Source organism: Penicillium chermesinum (assembly GCF_028974085.1).
Source record: "Penicillium chermesinum strain IBT 19713 chromosome Unknown utg000006l:1.0-2335141.0:1.0-2336784.0, whole genome shotgun sequence".
Taxonomy (NCBI): Eukaryota; Fungi; Ascomycota; class Eurotiomycetes; order Eurotiales; family Aspergillaceae; genus Penicillium; species Penicillium chermesinum.
This window is the reverse complement of record NW_026695316.1, coordinates 1,293,304-1,310,616: the sequence shown is the minus strand read 5'-3', so window position 1 is coordinate 1,310,616 and position 17,313 is coordinate 1,293,304. Positions and strand designations below refer to the sequence as shown.

The following is a 17,313-nucleotide window of genomic DNA, read 5'->3' as shown; positions in this document are numbered from 1 at the left end:
TTAAACGTCCATGAATGCTTCTAGGCGCCGAGGCCGGTGCAGTAGCAGCCGGAATATTCGCAAGGGAAATATGATTCTGGATAGATGTACACATCATTGGCGAGAAGCAGGTGACACTGAAGCTGATGGTCACTCCATATCGAGTCAATTCATCCACCTGGAAGAAATTCCAAGGACGTTAGTATATGCTCTCATGTTATCTGGCACAAGGTTCTGCAACAAGCGGCGATGATGTGGAATCTCCCGTGCTCTGTCATGGAAGTGAACCAGAGATTTGAGTCAAGATCAGTGAGATCCTCAGCAATTTGGCAAGCAGACAATGGATACTAGGAGATAAATGAGGCCTCGAGTATAGCATGAAAGATGAGGATGCGATGGCTCGGGATCCACTGTGGGCTCCTCTCCTGCAGATGTGGGGGCCAAGCCCGTAATAGAGAATTAAGCCTTTCAAGCATCAAAATAGAACAGGATTTGGGCCCAAGAAATGAGCTTGGCGATTGACAGGCTCCCACTTGCGCGTATCTGTTGGATACCTGCCATTGCTACAATGTTATCCCGCCTGTGATTTGATGCTTAACTCATGGCCAAATTGAAAGCCGCAGTGACCCACTCGTGCTCCAGGTCCGATCTTTTCATAGCCAGCTAAGCTTGCGCGTAATATTTACACGCCCAAGAATTCTGTGTGTTTGAGTGTTCCACATTCGGATAATATATTGTGGTATGAAACTGAGCCGACGTGGCAATGTTGACATGGTAAACGACTGAGCAAGTCTAGCAGGGTATCCGCGTGGGTCCTAATTGGTGTCCTAGTAGCTCGTACTTTGTGACGTGCCTGAGCCAAGCCTATAAAAAGTACTGGAGAAATTTTGAGAATCCAATGGGAAGCCAACACTGACATCAATAATGCGTCTTGCATGAATTAGCAGTTATTATCTGCAATTGGTCTAAAAGGGTAGTTTGGATGCGCAAAGACATCCGATCTGGATAGCTTGCAGTCCCCTCTATCCTAGTTATGAGCCTTGTGCAGTCAGCTCGGAGACTCTCAGCCGTTCTCAGATGGACGACTGTTACCCCAGCAGCAAATCAAGTAGTAGCTGTATAAGAAGTATGTTTCCCTGTACCGTAGCTGTTGCTGTCTACTGAATTAATGACAAATTCCTGTCGAGGATCCGATCAATGACCTCTAGCAAGAAAAAGAAACCTGCATAGTGGAAGGGGCCTCTGGATACTTTGTAGCGTCAGCGGCATCGGACATTGTCGGAACACGCGATGCCGTTACCACCGTATTACCAATCCTTCATTTCTTGGCAAATAGCTAACTAGTCAACTAAATAGTCGCTGATCTTTCCTGGATGGTGCGATGGTATGGCATGACTGGCTGCATGTCTTCGCCCGTCTGAACATTTCCCTCCTCGCCCGAAATTGTCTACAGGGCCATTTATGTTGCCTATGTGCGCCCTGTTCTAACTCCTCCATAAGGCGTTCTTTCATTTCAAAGGTCCGCACAGATGTCTCGTTTCCAAGCCAAAAACGATGACGTCTTGAGCAGTCTACATCTGCTCCACGCATCGTGAATACCAATTGGTTTCTTGGAATCTACACATCGTCCTGGTCGATAGGGTCGCTAGCACAAGGTTTGACTGTGTTCGCAAGTTCCAGTTACATGGTTGGGATGGAAAGTTTGGCCTACACTATGTTTCCCTTGAGGCCTGAACAGGCTTCCCCTCTCCCGTATATCCTTGATGTTGAAAAACTTATCAACCGTCCGCGACAAGATAAAATGCCAGCCACGGAAACCCCTGCTTCTCTCATTAGGACCAACCTTGAGTTCAAGTCGTACTCTGAGGATAGTGACTTTGAGCCGAAGGGGAAGCCTGGGCTAAATAGTCGCTCCCAGGCTCTGATCTACCATCTACACGACAAAAAAAGGTGGATCAAAGTAACTTTTAAGGGCACAATTCCCTCTGTTTCTCAGAGTCCAACCGGAGCAAATCAAATCAAATGCGAACGAAGAAATGAATTCCAAAACCTATGCACAATGACGCACCTGTCTAGAGTTGTCCTTGAAAGTTAATAATTTGGTCCACGTAATTGTCGTCGCCCAGGACTTGCTTTGATGCTCGGAAATCACAGGAGAGCATAACTATCGCTTTGTAGCCGAAAGTGCCATAGGGGAAGAGGTCCGCTTCTTTTGGTTCCATTAATAATTAGCCGTGCGCCTTCTAACTAGTTAGTTATTTAACTAGACTCCCCTCACACACGTTGTCTGAGTCTAGAGGCAAATCAATATTGGTCCTCCGCCCTGGTGATGCGGCTTGCACCCGGTACTCAAGCACAGCTGCTAGCCTATAAAGGTCGACATTGGCCGTCGATCCTGCCACAGGGCATTAACTTGAGACAATTTGGCGCCTAATTATGTTCCGTGTCTCCGGAGGATCCATTGATGAGAGAAGGAGCCGTCTAGTCAAGTGTCTGCTCCCAATAATATCTCCATGAAACTTGACGTGAATTTCTAGTCGTGGAGCTGTCGAGATACTCGAAAGTGACACGTTCCCTTCCACGGCTTTGAATTCCCCTCTTTGTTCAATGAGGGTTTGAGACATCCAGGAGTTTAACTATAGCATCGTGAACAGTGAGCGATTTTGAACGGGCAGAGACCTGTTGAGACACGCGAGGCATCTTGTCAAATGAGTCGAAGTCGCCCAAAATCGAGGTAGGATGCCAAAATCGCTTGGAATCGATTAAATTCGGAGGTCATTCCCACGTGATCCAATCCATGTACTCCCCCTAATCAATGGAATAAGCATCCAACTCAGCGCTTCAGCCAACATGGTCAAAAAAAGGTCCCTTCTTCGGAAGGAGGTCACTTACTCTGATGTCAAGGATGAGGAGTTCAATGTTCTCCATCAGCTTGGGTATCATGCTGAGCAAAGCCGTTTCTTTGCTCACCTCCTTGACAAACGTGGCTGGATGGAGAAGGTTGTTGCTCACCACCTCAACCTATCCTCCACCGAATGTCATGTTGCGGGCATTGACGATTGGCTTCATGGTAGCTTTAATGTCTGTGTTCCGATAGCCATTGACACCTGGAATGGAAAGCGGGTTCTTCTTCGATTTCCATTGCCATACCGTGTTGGTGAGGCCTACAGGCCTGGAAATGGCGATGAGAAGATTCGATGTGAAGCAGGGACCTACGCATGGCTCCAAGAGAACTGTGCAGATGTGCCAATCCCACAATTGTATGGCTTTGCTTTCTCCTCTGGCGAAAGCGTATGAAACTATGTCTACCTGGCGTCTGTAGCATCCTACTAACTAACTCTAGTACACTCAAATAGAATGTTTGCCTTTCTTCCCTCGCTTCTTCCAGCTTATACGCCGTCAAATCCTATCGTGGCTGGGGAAGCCAGTTCCTTCAAAGTATTGCCCCTATCAGAATACAAGCCAGGTTTCCGACGATGGAGTGGTTGGTGCCGGCTACATTTTGGTGGAGTTCATTGACAGCACACGAGGAGCAATGCTTTCTAACACATGGAAAGAAGGACAACATGATGTCAAGCTGCGGACAAATCTTTTGCGTGATCTGTCCCGAATCTTTTTGAGTCTTTGTCGAATTCCCTTACCGAGGATTGGGTCATTTATCATCAACAATGACGGGTTTTTGCATCTGGCGAACCGGCCCTTTTCGGTTGACATACAACAGTTGGAGAATGAGAAAATCCCAACTGAAACTCCTCGTGACTATACCTATTCAACCGTTGACTCCTACATAGTCGATATACTGGGCATGCATGACAACCGTTTTCGGTATCAACCGAATGCAGTCAATAACCTTGGAGATTGTGCTTACCAACTGTCCGTGTTGACTGTGATGCGAACAATTTTTCAGTCGATTTTCACTCGGAGTTTCCGCAGAGGTCCGTTTGTATTTGTATTCACCGATCTCCATCAGAGCAACATTTTTGTTGACTCAGAATGGCATATAACATGCCTCGTGGATCTGGAATGGGCCTGCACTCAACCAATTGAGATGGCAAGGCCTCCATCCTGGCTTACAGACAAGGGCGTGGATGAGTTGGTTCCAGCAGAATACGATGCTATTCGCCGGCAATTTATCGAACTCCTGGCCGCCGAGGAGAAAGAGTTTGGCTGCAATATATTGAGCAATAGTCACGATGGATCTGCGCTGTTGTGTCTCTCAGATGTGATGAACCGAACATGGGAAACAGGGGCATTCTGGTATGCAATGGCTCTTTCAAGTCCTTCCGGTTTGTTCACTATTTTCAGCAATCACATGAAGCCCTTGTTTTGCAGGGACTACGACGAGGAGTTTGGCGTGGTTATGCCATTTTTCTTTGAGAAGAACGTGGGAAAATCGCAGGTCGCAAATTGGCGGATAGAGAGGAGTACGATTCGAATCTTCGACAAGCTTTCGAAGACTCAGACTAAGCCCGCTATGTTCAATGAAGGCTATTTCTTTCTAGAATCCTCTTCGCTCCTTCAGTTGAAAACTGCGCCTGGATTGCCTCACCTAAGGCGCCCATTATTTCTCTCTGTGTGATTTTCCTGTCTCTTCTTTCGGGCAGCTTGTCCCGAGGAGCTGATTTGTTGAAGAGTTTTGACATCCCCTTTGACTCCATACACCGCCTCCTCTATTGCGGTCTTGTTGGGATGAAGACCGGTCACCCATCTCGGATAACGCAAGCCACCCCGCCCTCGTTATAGTTCTATAGATACTTTCAGTGAGTACAGCCTGCAGATAAAAGAATGTCCCAAGGTTCCAAGGTTCCTGTGATTGGGCTTACCTAAGACATGAGACGAAGGCTCGGGGACCCTGAACAAGGAATGGGATTTATGACGCCGTCGATCAACGTGCACAGAAGGCCGATGCTTCGAGAAGATATGGCCTGCTATAGAATCGACTATGCAGTGGAAACCCTGACTCTGGAGTGTCACGTCAATGAAAGAGTTTGGATCATAAAGATGCTTCTTTTACATATAACATGCGAGTACCCCGCTCTATCAAGGTAAGCCTGATACATCACTCCGACTGTTGGTGGCTTACAACTTGAAAGTCCGATCAGTATTACATTGGACGATTTTAAATTGCTTGAGATGTGGGCATCTCAGGTATGCGTGAAGTATCATCCCTGGGCTGATGTTCCATCAACCAAAAGACCACCATATCCACACATGAAGTGCGGGTATGGACGCACGCCTTATATAGTGCACCCTCTAGCTGGAACCCGTGACAAAATTTAGTATCTCATAGAGCCGTACAAAGCAAGCATGGTTTAATCCTAAATTGATAAGGTTATGTGACCTGTTAAATATAGATTATACTTCGGACCTGCTAGTTCAACCTATCGAACCACACAGCCTTTGGGTGGGGGTCAGAACATGCAATGCTATTACCACTGTATTACCAATCCTTCACTTCTCGGTAAATAGTCATCACTTTTCTTATAGTTATAAGGAACCCACTGTATGAATAACTAGTCAGTGCCTGTCATTTTAGAACAATCAGAGATACATATTTTCCCTCTCCATATGGTACATTACAGACCTCTCCTCCTGTAGCTCCAACGACATTTGGCCTCCAGACGCTGCTAGTTAGCCCGGCAGCGAATCGCAATACTTTCAACGCCTCGTAAAGAAACGGGATTGGCCAACCCGAGGGTCATAATGCAGCCTTTAGCCCGAAGTGTCCAGTGGCAAAGACGCCAAGTAAGACTGATCGGCGTACGCAAACCTTCATGCCCCGTACGATTAATCCCGATAGTCAAGGGGCCAGGCCCCGACCCGCCACCTTGGTCCGATCAGCCGCATAACGACTCGTGGACACTGTGCGATGCTGATATGAGATCACTAGCACGTTTTGTGGTATGCCAGCTTGAGTAGAACCAGATCAAATGGCAAATAGATGCCTGCATTCCCAGTGATCATATCGTGATCGTGATCTGGATCGAGGTTACAGGCTGAGACATCAAAGGCAAAAGCAATGCCAAGAATGGAGATAAGCAAATCCAGCGACATGCAGGGCTCTCGTGGCTGCTTGTAAACCGAATAGTAAATTGTATGTACACGTGAAAGAGATCGCATTGCGCGTCAATCAGCCACAAGCCATGCTGTTTCTGTTTTTATGGCGAATTCGGTCGTTTCAGGGGCTTATCGTGCGGGCGCAGTGCTGGAGGGTAGGCAAGCTCATTCCAAGCCCTATATCTCGTCTGTCTGATGCTGTCAGATTCGAACACCCGTAATGCTTTCAATTAATCCTGAAGCGGTTTGTTTGGCTGTTGTAAACAAGGTAAGAAATCGACTGTAGATGGTAGAAGCGCACATCGAGCGCAAGGCTCGTGCCGTGCTCACGCCGCGCTCGTATTCAGCCTTCAAATCACGCCCTGCGAATCAGAGCACTTCTGAGCCATGCCAGTAAATCCCGCCGCGCATAGAATGATAAGTGAACCCTGTTGCTTCGAGAAGTTGTTGAACGAAAAGGGTAGGTGGGGGTATAAATCTCCTATAATTAGTGCCTGATGAAGTAGATCAATTTCCCCCCGTCACGTTTGATTAAATTATTTTTTCTCCCTTCTCCCCCATATTAAACCTCCCACCCCCTGAACCGCCTCCTCCACGTCTCCTAGCCCTCGGACCACTTGATCCTCCCCAAGCGTCTTGACTCTTCATCCTCACTACACAATGCCGGACGCGAAATACCCGCAACCAATGCTGGATCGAGTGGCGGCGGCGGTGCACAGCCCGCCCGCAGACGAACTACCGTGCCAATACAAATTCGTTGCGCTTTACAATTCGTTCAATAGCATCCACGATACTCCGGAAGAGCGCAAGATTATTGGCAACTACGACACATTGGCCGAGGCGAATGCTGCGGCCTTGGAGTTTTTCAAGAAGCAGTGCTCCGACTTCTTCGGTCAAGTCGACCGCCAAGATAAATTCTACGAGACGGGCACTCCGGAGGACGAATTAATACACAACAATGGCGTGGAATGGGGCATCGACTCCCGCGGGCTCTTGACCTTGACCGCGCACGGCGGGGACGGGGAGGAGGAATGCGTGGCTGTCCACGATATTCAACAAGACGAATAATTCTATACCCCGTGGACCGGCTTATGACAAACACGAAGTTGAGGGTGTCCTGTTCCGCGTCATTCTGGACTTGACCCGCAAGTGTGCGCACTTTCGCGATATCTCCGATACCTTCGGTGATTGGCCTGGTCGCAGGGCCCCCTTTTGACGAGAGAAATAGGACTGGTTAGCTAGGAGAATGGAGAGTGTGAAGAGAGAGAGAGAGAGAGCAAGCGCCCGGCATATCGGCGTTTCCAATACCATTATACCCCGCGACGAATGCCGTACGAGCCATGGATGGGCACTACGTGTCGTATGCTTACCACAAGCTGCGAGGTTTACCGTGGGATTCCCGTGAGTGAAGAGAAGATGCTTGCGAAAATCGATGAATTGGTTGGCACTACATCAAAATGGGATTTTCTACATGTATGTCATATTTAAAGAGCGACATGTCACGCCTTAGAACTCTATCCGCCAGGACTTTCCAATGCCCACGTTCGGTTTCTTCACAACAGCATAGTCGGCCTTGCCGTCCTGCTGCTCAAAGTAATCCAACGCGACTGTAGATCCAGTCTTCGCTCCGTCCTCGATCACCGTCACGGTCTTCTTATTCTTCCATTCCTTGGGAGGGTCCACGATGATCACTCGTTCAACGGTAACATCGGCTAGTGTCTTTAGGTACTCGGCCGTCTTGGGTCCCTTGACTCCAAGGTCTTCCGACGTAAGGACCCCACCGCGGAACTGGAACCGGCGATGGATGTAGGCTCCCTTCTCATAGTCAAAGGTCTCGCCGTCATCAAAGTACAAAGAGCCATCTGCCTCGCCATTCTTGTTGAGAGTGATGAGGAGAGTGTAGGGGTCCCATCGCATCAGAGCACTGCTACGGCGAGGGCGGTCTCGACGAGGAACAATGTGACCGGCGCGAGCCAAAAGCGGCACCTTATCTTCAGGGGCTGGGACAGTATGCCTCTTGCCAGCGCCCTGGTAAATGGTGAAATCGAAGTAGTCATAGTACTTCTCATCATCGGCAAGATAGATCTCGGTGGAGAAGGTGTCTTTGGTCACGACAGGCTTAGCGAGGAGACCTGTGTCACCCAGATACAGCTGGTCGTCAATCGTGAAGCCTTGCTCATCGTCGGGGAAAGCATAGTATTGAGGGCGCACAACCGGAAGTCCGGTTTTGGAGGACTCGTGGAAAGCGGTATACCAAGCTGGGAGGAGCTGGTATCTTAGACGAATAGCTTGCGCGATAATCGTGCGATGGGGCTCGCTGATGAGATAAGGCTCACGGCGACGAGTGTCGATGTGAGCATGGGCGCGGAAGAAGGGATACCAGATACCAGCCTGGTACCATCTGGACAGAAGTTCCTTGTCGGGGTTATGGAAGAAGCCACCAACATCGGCGCCAATGAACGGGTAACCGGCAATGCCGTTAGTCAAGACCATGGGAATGGAAATGCCCAAGTGCTCCCAAGTCGCTTGGTTGTCACCAGTCCAAGTAGCAGCAAAACGCTGAGCTCCGGCATAGTAGGAGCGGGTCAGGATGAACGGCCGGCGGATTTCACCCTTTTTGCGCTCCAGGAGTGCCTCGTAGCTAGCGTGCAATAGGGTGAGGCCGTTGATATTGTGCACATCGCGATGCTCCCAGTTGCCGTAGTGCAGATTATCCTTCGGCATGGTAGTTTCTGGGCCATTGAAAACAGAAGGTTCGCTCATGTCATTCCAAAGGAAGAGGTTGTGCATAGAGCCCTGGAATCTGTCATACGTGTGCAAGCTCTTCCACCATGGCAATGCGGCGGGATTAAAGCAATCCACCCAATTTGATGAGCCAGGCCAGCACCAACCATCATACATATCGCCGTCCTTGTCGAGAACAGCCAGGTTTTTGCTCCTGAGCTCTTCAGACACATAGAATCCATCCTTGTTCTTGATGTGAGGATCGATAAGGACAGCCAACTTACGCTCGGACTCGTCAAGCTTCTCCTGCATTCCCTTAGGGTTTGGGAAGGTCAGCGGATCCCAGGTAAAATATTTGCGATCATCAGTGTATTCCAAGTCAAGCCAGATTGTATCGTAGGGAATCTGGTACTTGTCAAATTTGGAATCGACATCCTTCACATCCTCATCAGTGACGTAGTTCCAGCGGCACTGGTGATAAGCGATGGCAAAATGCTGGGGCAGCTGGGTAAACCCCGTAAGTTGGCCGTAAGTCTTGCTCAGGTCTTGAGGAGTGGGTCCAAGGAAGACGAAGAGGTCCAGCTGACCGGATTCAGAGAACCAATGAGTTTGGGTATTGATTTTTGAGTTGGCACTCAAGGAGAGCGGGTTCGAAGAAGCAGACTTCTTGACAATATCCACCCAGGTCTCTGCAGCGTTGAGCCAGAATACTCCAACGCTAGAGTTCTTTCGGTGGGCCTGCATGAACGGAATGGAGCCATACAAAGTCATAGGGCTATCAAGCTCATACTCGAAGACATCCGCGTTGTACAAACGGTACGGCTCATTATGATTACCCTCGCCGCCACGAGTTTCTCGCAGCGAAAGCGAATCCGCGTGCTCAGGAATACCAAAAACGTGTTTATAACCTGGGAATGTGATATCGAGGCCGACACTCTCAGGGCCACGGGGCTTGCTATCAGTGTTTCCACCGAAGCTTTCCTCCCACCAGGTGCCCTCGTCTTCACCTGTACCTTCTTCAGCCTTGGGGCGCCAGTGTTCCACGTTCAGAAGACCTTGATGGTTGAGTTGAATGTGTGTTTGTCCATCTCTTTGGAATTCGACCTCGAATGGTGCATGTCGAATAATGGCCTGGAATTGGTGGTTGGGCCCGTAAAGCACTTTTGTGAATCCGGTCTCAGTTTCAGGGTTGATTGCAGCCGACTTGCTCACATCCAAGCCACCTGAAATAACCCATTTTTCAGTTTCATCATAGCGCTTCTTGTTCGCTTTGCTTCCGTGGCGGATTTCGATTTCTCCGTTCAGACGTCTTTCTTCGTTCACAACAATGCGAGCGGCGCCCGAGTCGAGAAACGAAACAGTAACCGGTAATTGGACCTTCTCTCCATTATTCGTTGTTTTTATCAAATTCGCGACCAATTGGCCGTTGTCGAACTTGACAGTCGTTGGATCGACTTCATAAGGCGAGGTCCAAGATGCGCCCTTGGCGGAGGCGTCGTCTGCAAGAGCTCTGTTACGGGTACAGAATCCTGATTGGGAACATGTCTTGAAATTTTCGTGTTTGACAGTCACTGGAAGTTGGCGGGGAGTTAGAATCGGGCGTACATTGTCATTGGGGTGTTGACCTCACATCCGGGAACAACAATGCAACTGATAAGGACCACCAAAGACAACAATAGCGTCCAACGGGACGCAGGCCGAATCGAGGCCATCATGAGGCCTGTTTAAGATCCCAATGCAATCTGAGACCCTGAACCTCTGTGCAAAGATACTGGTTGGGGCGGATGGAGAGCTGCATCCGCAGGTACTTGGTGATCAGGGTTACGGGAAGCTCCAACCTGGCCTGTCGGTGGAGAGCTGGGGTACGACACCTGAGGCACTGATAATCAACTTGCTTTGACACCTCCAAGGCGGTGACAGCTGCACAGACATCAGATAAGATCACTCTTACACGGGGTAACACTCTAGTATAGGAGCCAGCTACACAATTAGGATGCAGAAATATTGAGTACTCAGGTTCTATCTGTGAAAGTGAGATCTACAAGGCATGAGGTTGCCTTTGAGTAACAACGGATTGGCAGAATGCACATCTCACTCCCCGGTGGATCGGACGATCCCAAGGCAGCAAGGCAGAAAGATGGCGGATAAGGCCGCGAGGCCACAGTGCGAGGCATGCCGGTGTCTGAAACCCCTCTGTGCCCCACCAATCGCGGGCAGAAAAAGGCTCACAGGGTATTTATTCTCCCCCTTCCTTTTTTCTCCATCTTGCTTCTCATCCCTTGCTGATCCTCCAATCCCAATCCTACCACCAAAAATGGCCGACGAGCAGACGTAAGTTACCGCTGCCCTTATATTTCCTTGGCTATTCTCAATGCGACGGGGCTCTCCCCAAACCCTCTTACGCTCCTGGGCTACCTCTTGATCTGGCGGTGAAGCTAACAATTTTCAGTTTCATTGCCATCAAGCCCGATGGCGTCCAGGTATGCAAATGCTCTTTCCGAGGTTGATTCGAATATCAATCCTCTATCCTGCGGTCGATTGAGCTTGAGTAGCTAACAACGACTGCCAGCGTGGACTCATTGGCCCTATCATCTCCCGCTTCGAGAACCGTGGCTTCAAGCTCGTTGCCATGAAGCTCACCTCCCCTAGCAAGGAGCACCTGGAGACCCACTACTCCGACCTCTCCAGCAAGCCCTTCTTCAAGGGTCTTGTCTCCTGTATGTAACCGGGCCTTTCCTTAGCTCTTGATTCCATTCAGCTAACCAATTTTTCAAAGACATGCTGAGTGGCCCCATCTGCGCCATGGTCTGGGAGGGTAAGGACGTCGTCAAGACTGGCCGTACCATCCTCGGTGCTACCAACCCCCCTGGCCTCCGCTCCTGGCACCATCCGCGGTGACTTCGCCATCGATGTCGGCCGCAACGTCTGCCACGGCTCCGACAGCGTCGAGAGCGCCAAGAAGGAGATTGCTCTCTGGTTCACTCCTTCCGAGATCCTCAAGTGGACCTCCGCCCAGGCCGCTTGGGTCTACGAGTAAATTACTCGCTCACTCGAATGACTTAGATACCTCGGCTAGACAAGGCCGGCCCCATAGCTGGTAGCTGTTAAATGCGATAGTTGAGGCTGGCTTTGAACAGCCTGGGGAAAATTCAAACACTACATACAAAGTCATACCTTTATGGCTGCCCACAGTATGAACTAGATGTATACTTTGATATCGTACTGCTCGATCAGTCTTTGCCAACCAGTCGTCTAGCTGTCCTGCTTATTGGGACGACGATGGCCCTGGCAAACCATGGCGTGGCCCACACGCTTGCAGCTACACGGAGCGGCAGTAGTGCCTTCGTAATCGCATATGCCGTCGCAAACTCTAGAACCAAGCGCACCCCAGCTCGCTCTTTCCCAGGCTGGTCTTTGGCGGTGAGTTCATGGTCAGCAACCATGTCGACATCAGCTGCTTCAACCCAGCCCTTCCGCCTCAGCCATCGCCCCATCCGTGCAGCTCCTTCGTCAAAAAACATTCTCCTCCCCAGTCCCAGATGAGAGATCCGGCATCCAATTGCCATAGTGAAAAGCGGCGACAAGTCCAAAGAGCGGCAGTATGGCAGTGACCTCGTGAAGAATCAAAAATGAAGTGATGTGAGCCACTGGGGCGCCCAGCAATGGGGTAGTATATTTCTGGAGGAATCGAGGAAGTCGATCATTGAGCCGGCGGAATTGGGATCGTGTGTCCTTAGGGGTTGGCACTGGCGAGGGGCGCGATCGCGTTGACAGTGCCCTTCGCGACGGGAGCTTCTGGTCGAGCTGGACTCGGAGTCGGCCAAGCAAACTTGTTGCCGTTGGCCGCGGGAATGCCATGCTGCAAAGTATGGGAAGTAGAAATCACGGGGATAACCCGGGGCTGATGCGGAGCAATGATGAGGAATAGATGACCAGCTTGGGCAAAGGGAACCGCATCACCAACTCCGCGCCGACGAATTTCGACTCAGGCGGGTCTCGACGGGCAGCATATGCGGCTGAGTCATCCGGTCCAGGCTGATCAAGTGGCCCCAATGCGGGCGACCGCTGTGATTCCAAGCTTACTCTGTTGTAAATGGGTCCAAGCGGAGGAGCTGGAGCGTCAATAGGAGGTGGATTGTATTGTGGTACCCGAACCCTTTGTAGATCGGCCCCGCGGAGTCGGGGAGCAATGACGAATCATCCGCGTGCGGCAGAAATATGAAATCAAATCCATGTCCACTTCCAGGAATTCCGCATCTTTCCTTTCCCTTGCCACCTCCCATTGCCTGGTACAAGCACGTCGAGATGGCGAAGAAGATCACCGAGAAGATCGCGGCTTTGCCGCCTGATGCCAATTACTCTCCCTGGAGTTCTTTCCTCCAAAGACCCGGATGGTGGGGTGACCCCGCAGACGACTTGGCTGAAGGGGTTGTATATACTGACAAGCCTCTTTGTGTAGGGTTTTGCGAACCTGTCTGCGCGTCTAGAGCGTATGGCTCAGGCACTGCGCCCGCTCTTCGTCACGGTCACTTGGGGTGCAGGCGGGAGCACTGCGGCTCGTTCTCTCGAGCTCGCTGAGGTCTGTCAGCGACAACTGCAGTTGACAACGGTACTGCATTTGACATGCACTAATATGAGCCGAGCTTTGGTCGACATGGCCCTCGAGGAGGCTAAAGTCTTGGGCATCCGGAATATTCTGGCCCTCCGTGGCGACCCACCTCGCAGCGAGGAATACAACATGCACGGTGACGATGATAGCAACAAGGATTTCACATTTGCTGTGGACCTAGTCAAGTACATTCGCAAGCAGCATGGCGATTACTTCTGTATTGGTGTGGCGGCATATCCCGAGGGTCACCCTGCCGACGCTTTCCAGGATACTCAGGATCCTCTCCGAGATATACCATACTTGGTTGAGAAGACAGTTGCTGGGGCCGACTTCATTATGACACAGCTTACGTACGACCTGGAGGCATACAGAAAGTTTGAGACCCTACTGCGCAACCACGAGTCTGGCGCGTTCAAGACCATTCCTATTATTCCTGGCTTGATGCCGATTCACAGCTACAAGATTCTCACCCGAGTCACCAAGCTCAGTCATGTGAAGATTCCCGATCCCATCGCCAAGCGCATGGAGCAGTTAAAGAACGATGACGACGCTATCAAGAAGGCCGGTGTGGATGTCGTGAGTGATATCGTGAGCGGAATCAAGGAGCTCAAGGCTCCAGGCCCCAGAGGTTTCCACTTCTACACCCTGAACTTGGAGAAGACCGTCTCATTCATTCTTGAGCGTTGTAAATTGATTCCCTCCATTGGAGAGGATGATTCTGCAGTTGACGAGGTTGATGCAACGGTTTCCCTGGATGACGTTCCCTCGCGGACCCAACAACGCCGCTCCTCCCTTGCTTCACAGCCTCACAACAGAGTCATCGTGGACAAGCTCTTCGCGCCAGCACCAGGATCCTCACAGAGCTCTACACATGAAGCTCTCGCAGAAAATGCGGGTCTGCCTGCCTCGCAACCCAACCGAAGCCAAACCCTTCTCATCTCCGAAGGTTTAGGCTCGCTTGGTCGAGAGGCTACATGGGATGACTTCCCTAACGGACGTTGGGGTGATGCGCGCTCTCCGGCCTTCGGTGAAATTGATGGTTACGGCCCCTCATTGCATGTCACATCAGCAGTTGCACGCCGGCTGTGGGGCCACCCAGTCGAACACAAAGACGTCAACACAATTTTTAGACGCCATGTATCCGGAGAACTCTACATGGTCCCCTGGTCCGAGGGCGGTGCTGAAGAAGGCGGTGGTTTGAACCCGGAAACTGAAGTCATTCGCCCCGAGCTGTTGAAACTTATCGATGGCCGTGGCTGGTGGACTCTGGCCTCGCAACCGGCTGTCAATGGCGTGCGTAGCGACGACAAGATCTTCGGCTGGGGTCCCCTCGTCAAGGATTTGTGTTCCAAAAGCCATTCGTGGAATTCCTTTGCCCAAGCAAGGACTTTGAGACTATTTTGAAGCCAGTCTTCGCTAAACACGGCCACGAGAAGCTGACTTGGTTCGCTACAAATGAGAAGGGAGATTACCAGTCCTCTTCTCCCGCCGCCGCTGCGAATGCTGGAACCGACGAACTTGTCGCCAACCCCGAAAGTGCTAATGCTGTGACCTGGGGTGTCTTCCGCGGGAAGGAAATCGTCACCCCCACGATCATTGAGGAGGTCAGCTTCCGCGCCTGGGGCGAGGAGGCATTCCGTATTTGGGAAGAATGGTGCCGCATTTACCCCCGCGGGTCGGCAACCTCGACCTTCCTGGAGTCTGCCAAGAAGGACTCGTGGCTTGTTTGTGTTGTCGGTCAGCAGTTCGGAGCTGGGACCGAGCCTGGCTCCAAAGAAGAGGAGGACGAGGTCAAGTGGATGTGGCGTGTGCTTGCGGGAGAGACGGAGTAGATCATTCACCTGCCGCAATAGGTCGATACCCTGAACGAAGCTTTTCTTTCGTCATTGCTCTTTATCTTTTTCATCCCCACCGTAACGACAACGAGCATGGCTTCGGATATCAAAAAACAAAGGATCGATGCGTGATCGGCATCCTGTATATATACGACCGTATTTACTTCGCGGGATAGCAATTTCCCTTCATTTCCGTATGATTCATTTTCGTATTAGCCCAATTGGGTGAAGTGGTTCATTCTTCGTATTCTCATATCTATATGCTCCAAAAAAAGCAAATATGACGCCGGCTCTCTAGATTCTCAGGCTAGTGGCAGATCTGTCGTTTTGTATCGTCGTGTGGAAATAGATCGAATCATGCCTTTTCGGCGAAACCATGCTTCTCAAGCCCTTCTGAATCGGTGTCGGGCGTCGCAACAGAGGATTCAGATTCCGCGAGCTTTTGAACAACATCGTCAAGACGACCGTATGCCTTTGGGTTGCGCGGAGGCTGGTGAGCTGCTGACGCAGGGAGCTGGTAGCCACGCAGCCTGCCATATTGTTAGCGATCTCATGCTTAAAACCCTTTGTAGCCTCTTCTAAGATTTGCGTTTAAGAATGACATACCTAGGGCCCTGGCCAGTCCGATCAGGGATCTTGGAGGCGTAGGCACGGTTGAAAATCTCAACATCCTCCTCGAAAGAGCCGCGCTGGATACTATCTCTTACGCCAGCGAAGAACAAGTCGATGATATGGTGATTATGGATTTGGAGAAGGGCCCACGCAGACATCTCCTTAGCAGACAAAAGATGGTGGAAGTATGCGCGGTGGTGGTGCTTGCACGCATAGCATGCACAGCCCTCGCGCAGCGGCGATGTATCTATGGTATGCACAGAAGACCATAAATCAAATCCAAGATGAAGCGGCTGCGCTGCATTGTGCTGTGCCGAGCTGGGCGCGGGGAAAGAGAAATCAAGCGCAATGCCAGAATCCGAGGCGGCGTCCACAAACGGAGCAGCTAGCAGATCGGCGCCGAGGGATATCTCGCGCAGCAGGTCCTGGGGACTAGAAGGTTCACTTAGGAGCAGACGCGGTAAGCTGCCCAGACCCTCCGGGACTAAGCTCAAGGAGGCTGATTCGTAGAGCGCAAGGCCGAACAGTCGATGCCGGAATTCGCCCTCTAAGTCTTCCAAGTACAGGCTCTGCTGGGTATTATCCAGTGGAAGGATAGGTGCAAAGAACAACGCACTCGCTTTCTCTGACTCCGCCAGCGAATCGCCGTATAGCCGTTCCAAGGTATCCTGTGTATACGCATGCGTGCGGTCTACCATTTTCGACCGCCTCTTGACACCTGGCGGTCGGCCGATTATCAGGTCTGCTAGGCCGATTACGATATCGGGCTTGAGCGCCCGGGCTGCCTCAATATAATGCGTTCCTGTCAACTGGCCGAATCCAACGGAGGTCAGGATAGCAATCGAAGTCTCGGTATTCGCGGCCGGGCACGCGATGGGAGGGACTCGCCGCGGGCCAAGAATGAGAGGCATATCTGAAGGAGCACATATAAATTTCCTTAGAGGCGATTCTCCAGGCGCGACTGGGATTTTATAGACCGGGGCAGGGTGTTTTTTTCTCGATGACTATAAAGCAAAAATGACAAGTCGCGTGTCAGCATTCAGCGTCACGATACTGCGCTAAGGAACGAAAGGAAGGCATTCCGGCGAAGATCCTTGTTGTTAGCACATACAGTCTTCCAAGCCAATATATAGCCCGTTGATCGCAGTGTGTTTTCGCACTACATCGTGCGCGATGTGTGGCACGGCGCCCGCGACGTTGCTGGAATGTAATGCGGCGTCGAGAACGCTTTGCGACCGCTGATTGCCAGTCTGCCTACCCGAGGAGCTAGTACGGGTGCTGAGGACCCCAGCACAGTGAAGGTCATCTCCGGGGCATTGGATGTCGCGGGGTCCATGGTGGTCATTGCATGTTCAATGGAGCGAGTTGAGTTTCCCCGGTATTATCGCCGCGTGAGACAATTCGTATTTACCAGAGTGCCGCATTTTTTTGGGAACCGCCTGTGTTGAGTTTAGCGCCCGCCTGCCGAGGGCCTGGACCAGCTTAGCGTCTCCTCGA

At 51.0% G+C, this 17,313-nt stretch overlaps 8 protein-coding genes across 8 annotated transcripts; 5 read left to right on the top strand and 3 right to left on the bottom strand.

Annotated features, from left to right (window-relative positions):
* Nucleotides 1-1,663: 1,663 nt before the first annotated feature.
* On the top strand, nucleotides 1,664-2,074 carry N7468_008280 (uncharacterized protein; the record flags this gene model as incomplete). Its single annotated transcript, XM_058477576.1, has 1 exon — nucleotides 1,664-2,074. One exon carries the CDS (start codon nucleotides 1,664-1,666, stop codon nucleotides 2,072-2,074), a length of 411 nt encoding a protein of 136 aa, XP_058327921.1.
* A 755-nt stretch (nucleotides 2,075-2,829) lies between these two features.
* On the top strand, nucleotides 2,830-3,276 carry N7468_008279 (uncharacterized protein; the record flags this gene model as incomplete). The annotated part of the gene is made up of 1 exon (XM_058477575.1): nucleotides 2,830-3,276. One exon carries the CDS (start codon nucleotides 2,830-2,832, stop codon nucleotides 3,274-3,276), a length of 447 nt encoding a protein of 148 aa, XP_058327920.1.
* A 3,420-nt stretch (nucleotides 3,277-6,696) lies between these two features.
* On the top strand, nucleotides 6,697-7,104 carry N7468_008278 (uncharacterized protein; the record flags this gene model as incomplete). Its single annotated transcript, XM_058477574.1, has 1 exon — nucleotides 6,697-7,104. The coding sequence occupies one exon, from the start codon at nucleotides 6,697-6,699 to the stop codon at nucleotides 7,102-7,104; it is 408 nt and encodes a 135-aa protein (XP_058327919.1).
* A 438-nt stretch (nucleotides 7,105-7,542) lies between these two features.
* Nucleotides 7,543-10,472, bottom strand: N7468_008277 (glucan 1,3-alpha-glucosidase ROT2; the record flags this gene model as incomplete). Its single annotated transcript, XM_058477573.1, has 2 exons — nucleotides 7,543-10,331; nucleotides 10,391-10,472. The coding sequence occupies 2 exons, from the start codon at nucleotides 10,470-10,472 to the stop codon at nucleotides 7,543-7,545; spliced, it is 2,871 nt and encodes a 956-aa protein (XP_058327918.1).
* Nucleotides 10,473-11,074: 602 nt separating this feature from the next.
* Nucleotides 11,075-11,797, top strand: N7468_008276 (uncharacterized protein; the record flags this gene model as incomplete). The annotated part of the gene is made up of 4 exons (XM_058477572.1): nucleotides 11,075-11,091; nucleotides 11,210-11,240; nucleotides 11,330-11,477; nucleotides 11,547-11,797. The coding sequence occupies 4 exons, from the start codon at nucleotides 11,075-11,077 to the stop codon at nucleotides 11,795-11,797; spliced, it is 447 nt and encodes a 148-aa protein (XP_058327917.1).
* A 193-nt stretch (nucleotides 11,798-11,990) lies between these two features.
* Nucleotides 11,991-12,254, bottom strand: N7468_008275 (uncharacterized protein; the record flags this gene model as incomplete). The annotated part of the gene is made up of 1 exon (XM_058477571.1): nucleotides 11,991-12,254. One exon carries the CDS (start codon nucleotides 12,252-12,254, stop codon nucleotides 11,991-11,993), a length of 264 nt encoding a protein of 87 aa, XP_058327916.1.
* An 811-nt stretch (nucleotides 12,255-13,065) lies between these two features.
* On the top strand, nucleotides 13,066-15,201 carry N7468_008274 (methylenetetrahydrofolate reductase (NAD(P)H) MET12; the record flags this gene model as incomplete). Its single annotated transcript, XM_058477570.1, has 3 exons — nucleotides 13,066-13,191; nucleotides 13,220-14,701; nucleotides 14,725-15,201. 3 exons carry the CDS (start codon nucleotides 13,066-13,068, stop codon nucleotides 15,199-15,201), a joined length of 2,085 nt encoding a protein of 694 aa, XP_058327915.1.
* Nucleotides 15,202-15,559: 358 nt separating this feature from the next.
* N7468_008273 (TRNA-guanine transglycosylase family protein) lies at nucleotides 15,560-17,161 on the bottom strand (the record flags this gene model as incomplete). The annotated part of the gene is made up of 4 exons (XM_058477569.1): nucleotides 15,560-15,734; nucleotides 15,811-16,729; nucleotides 16,928-17,043; nucleotides 17,103-17,161. 4 exons carry the CDS (start codon nucleotides 17,159-17,161, stop codon nucleotides 15,560-15,562), a joined length of 1,269 nt encoding a protein of 422 aa, XP_058327914.1.
* Between the last annotated feature and the right edge of the window lie 152 nt (nucleotides 17,162-17,313).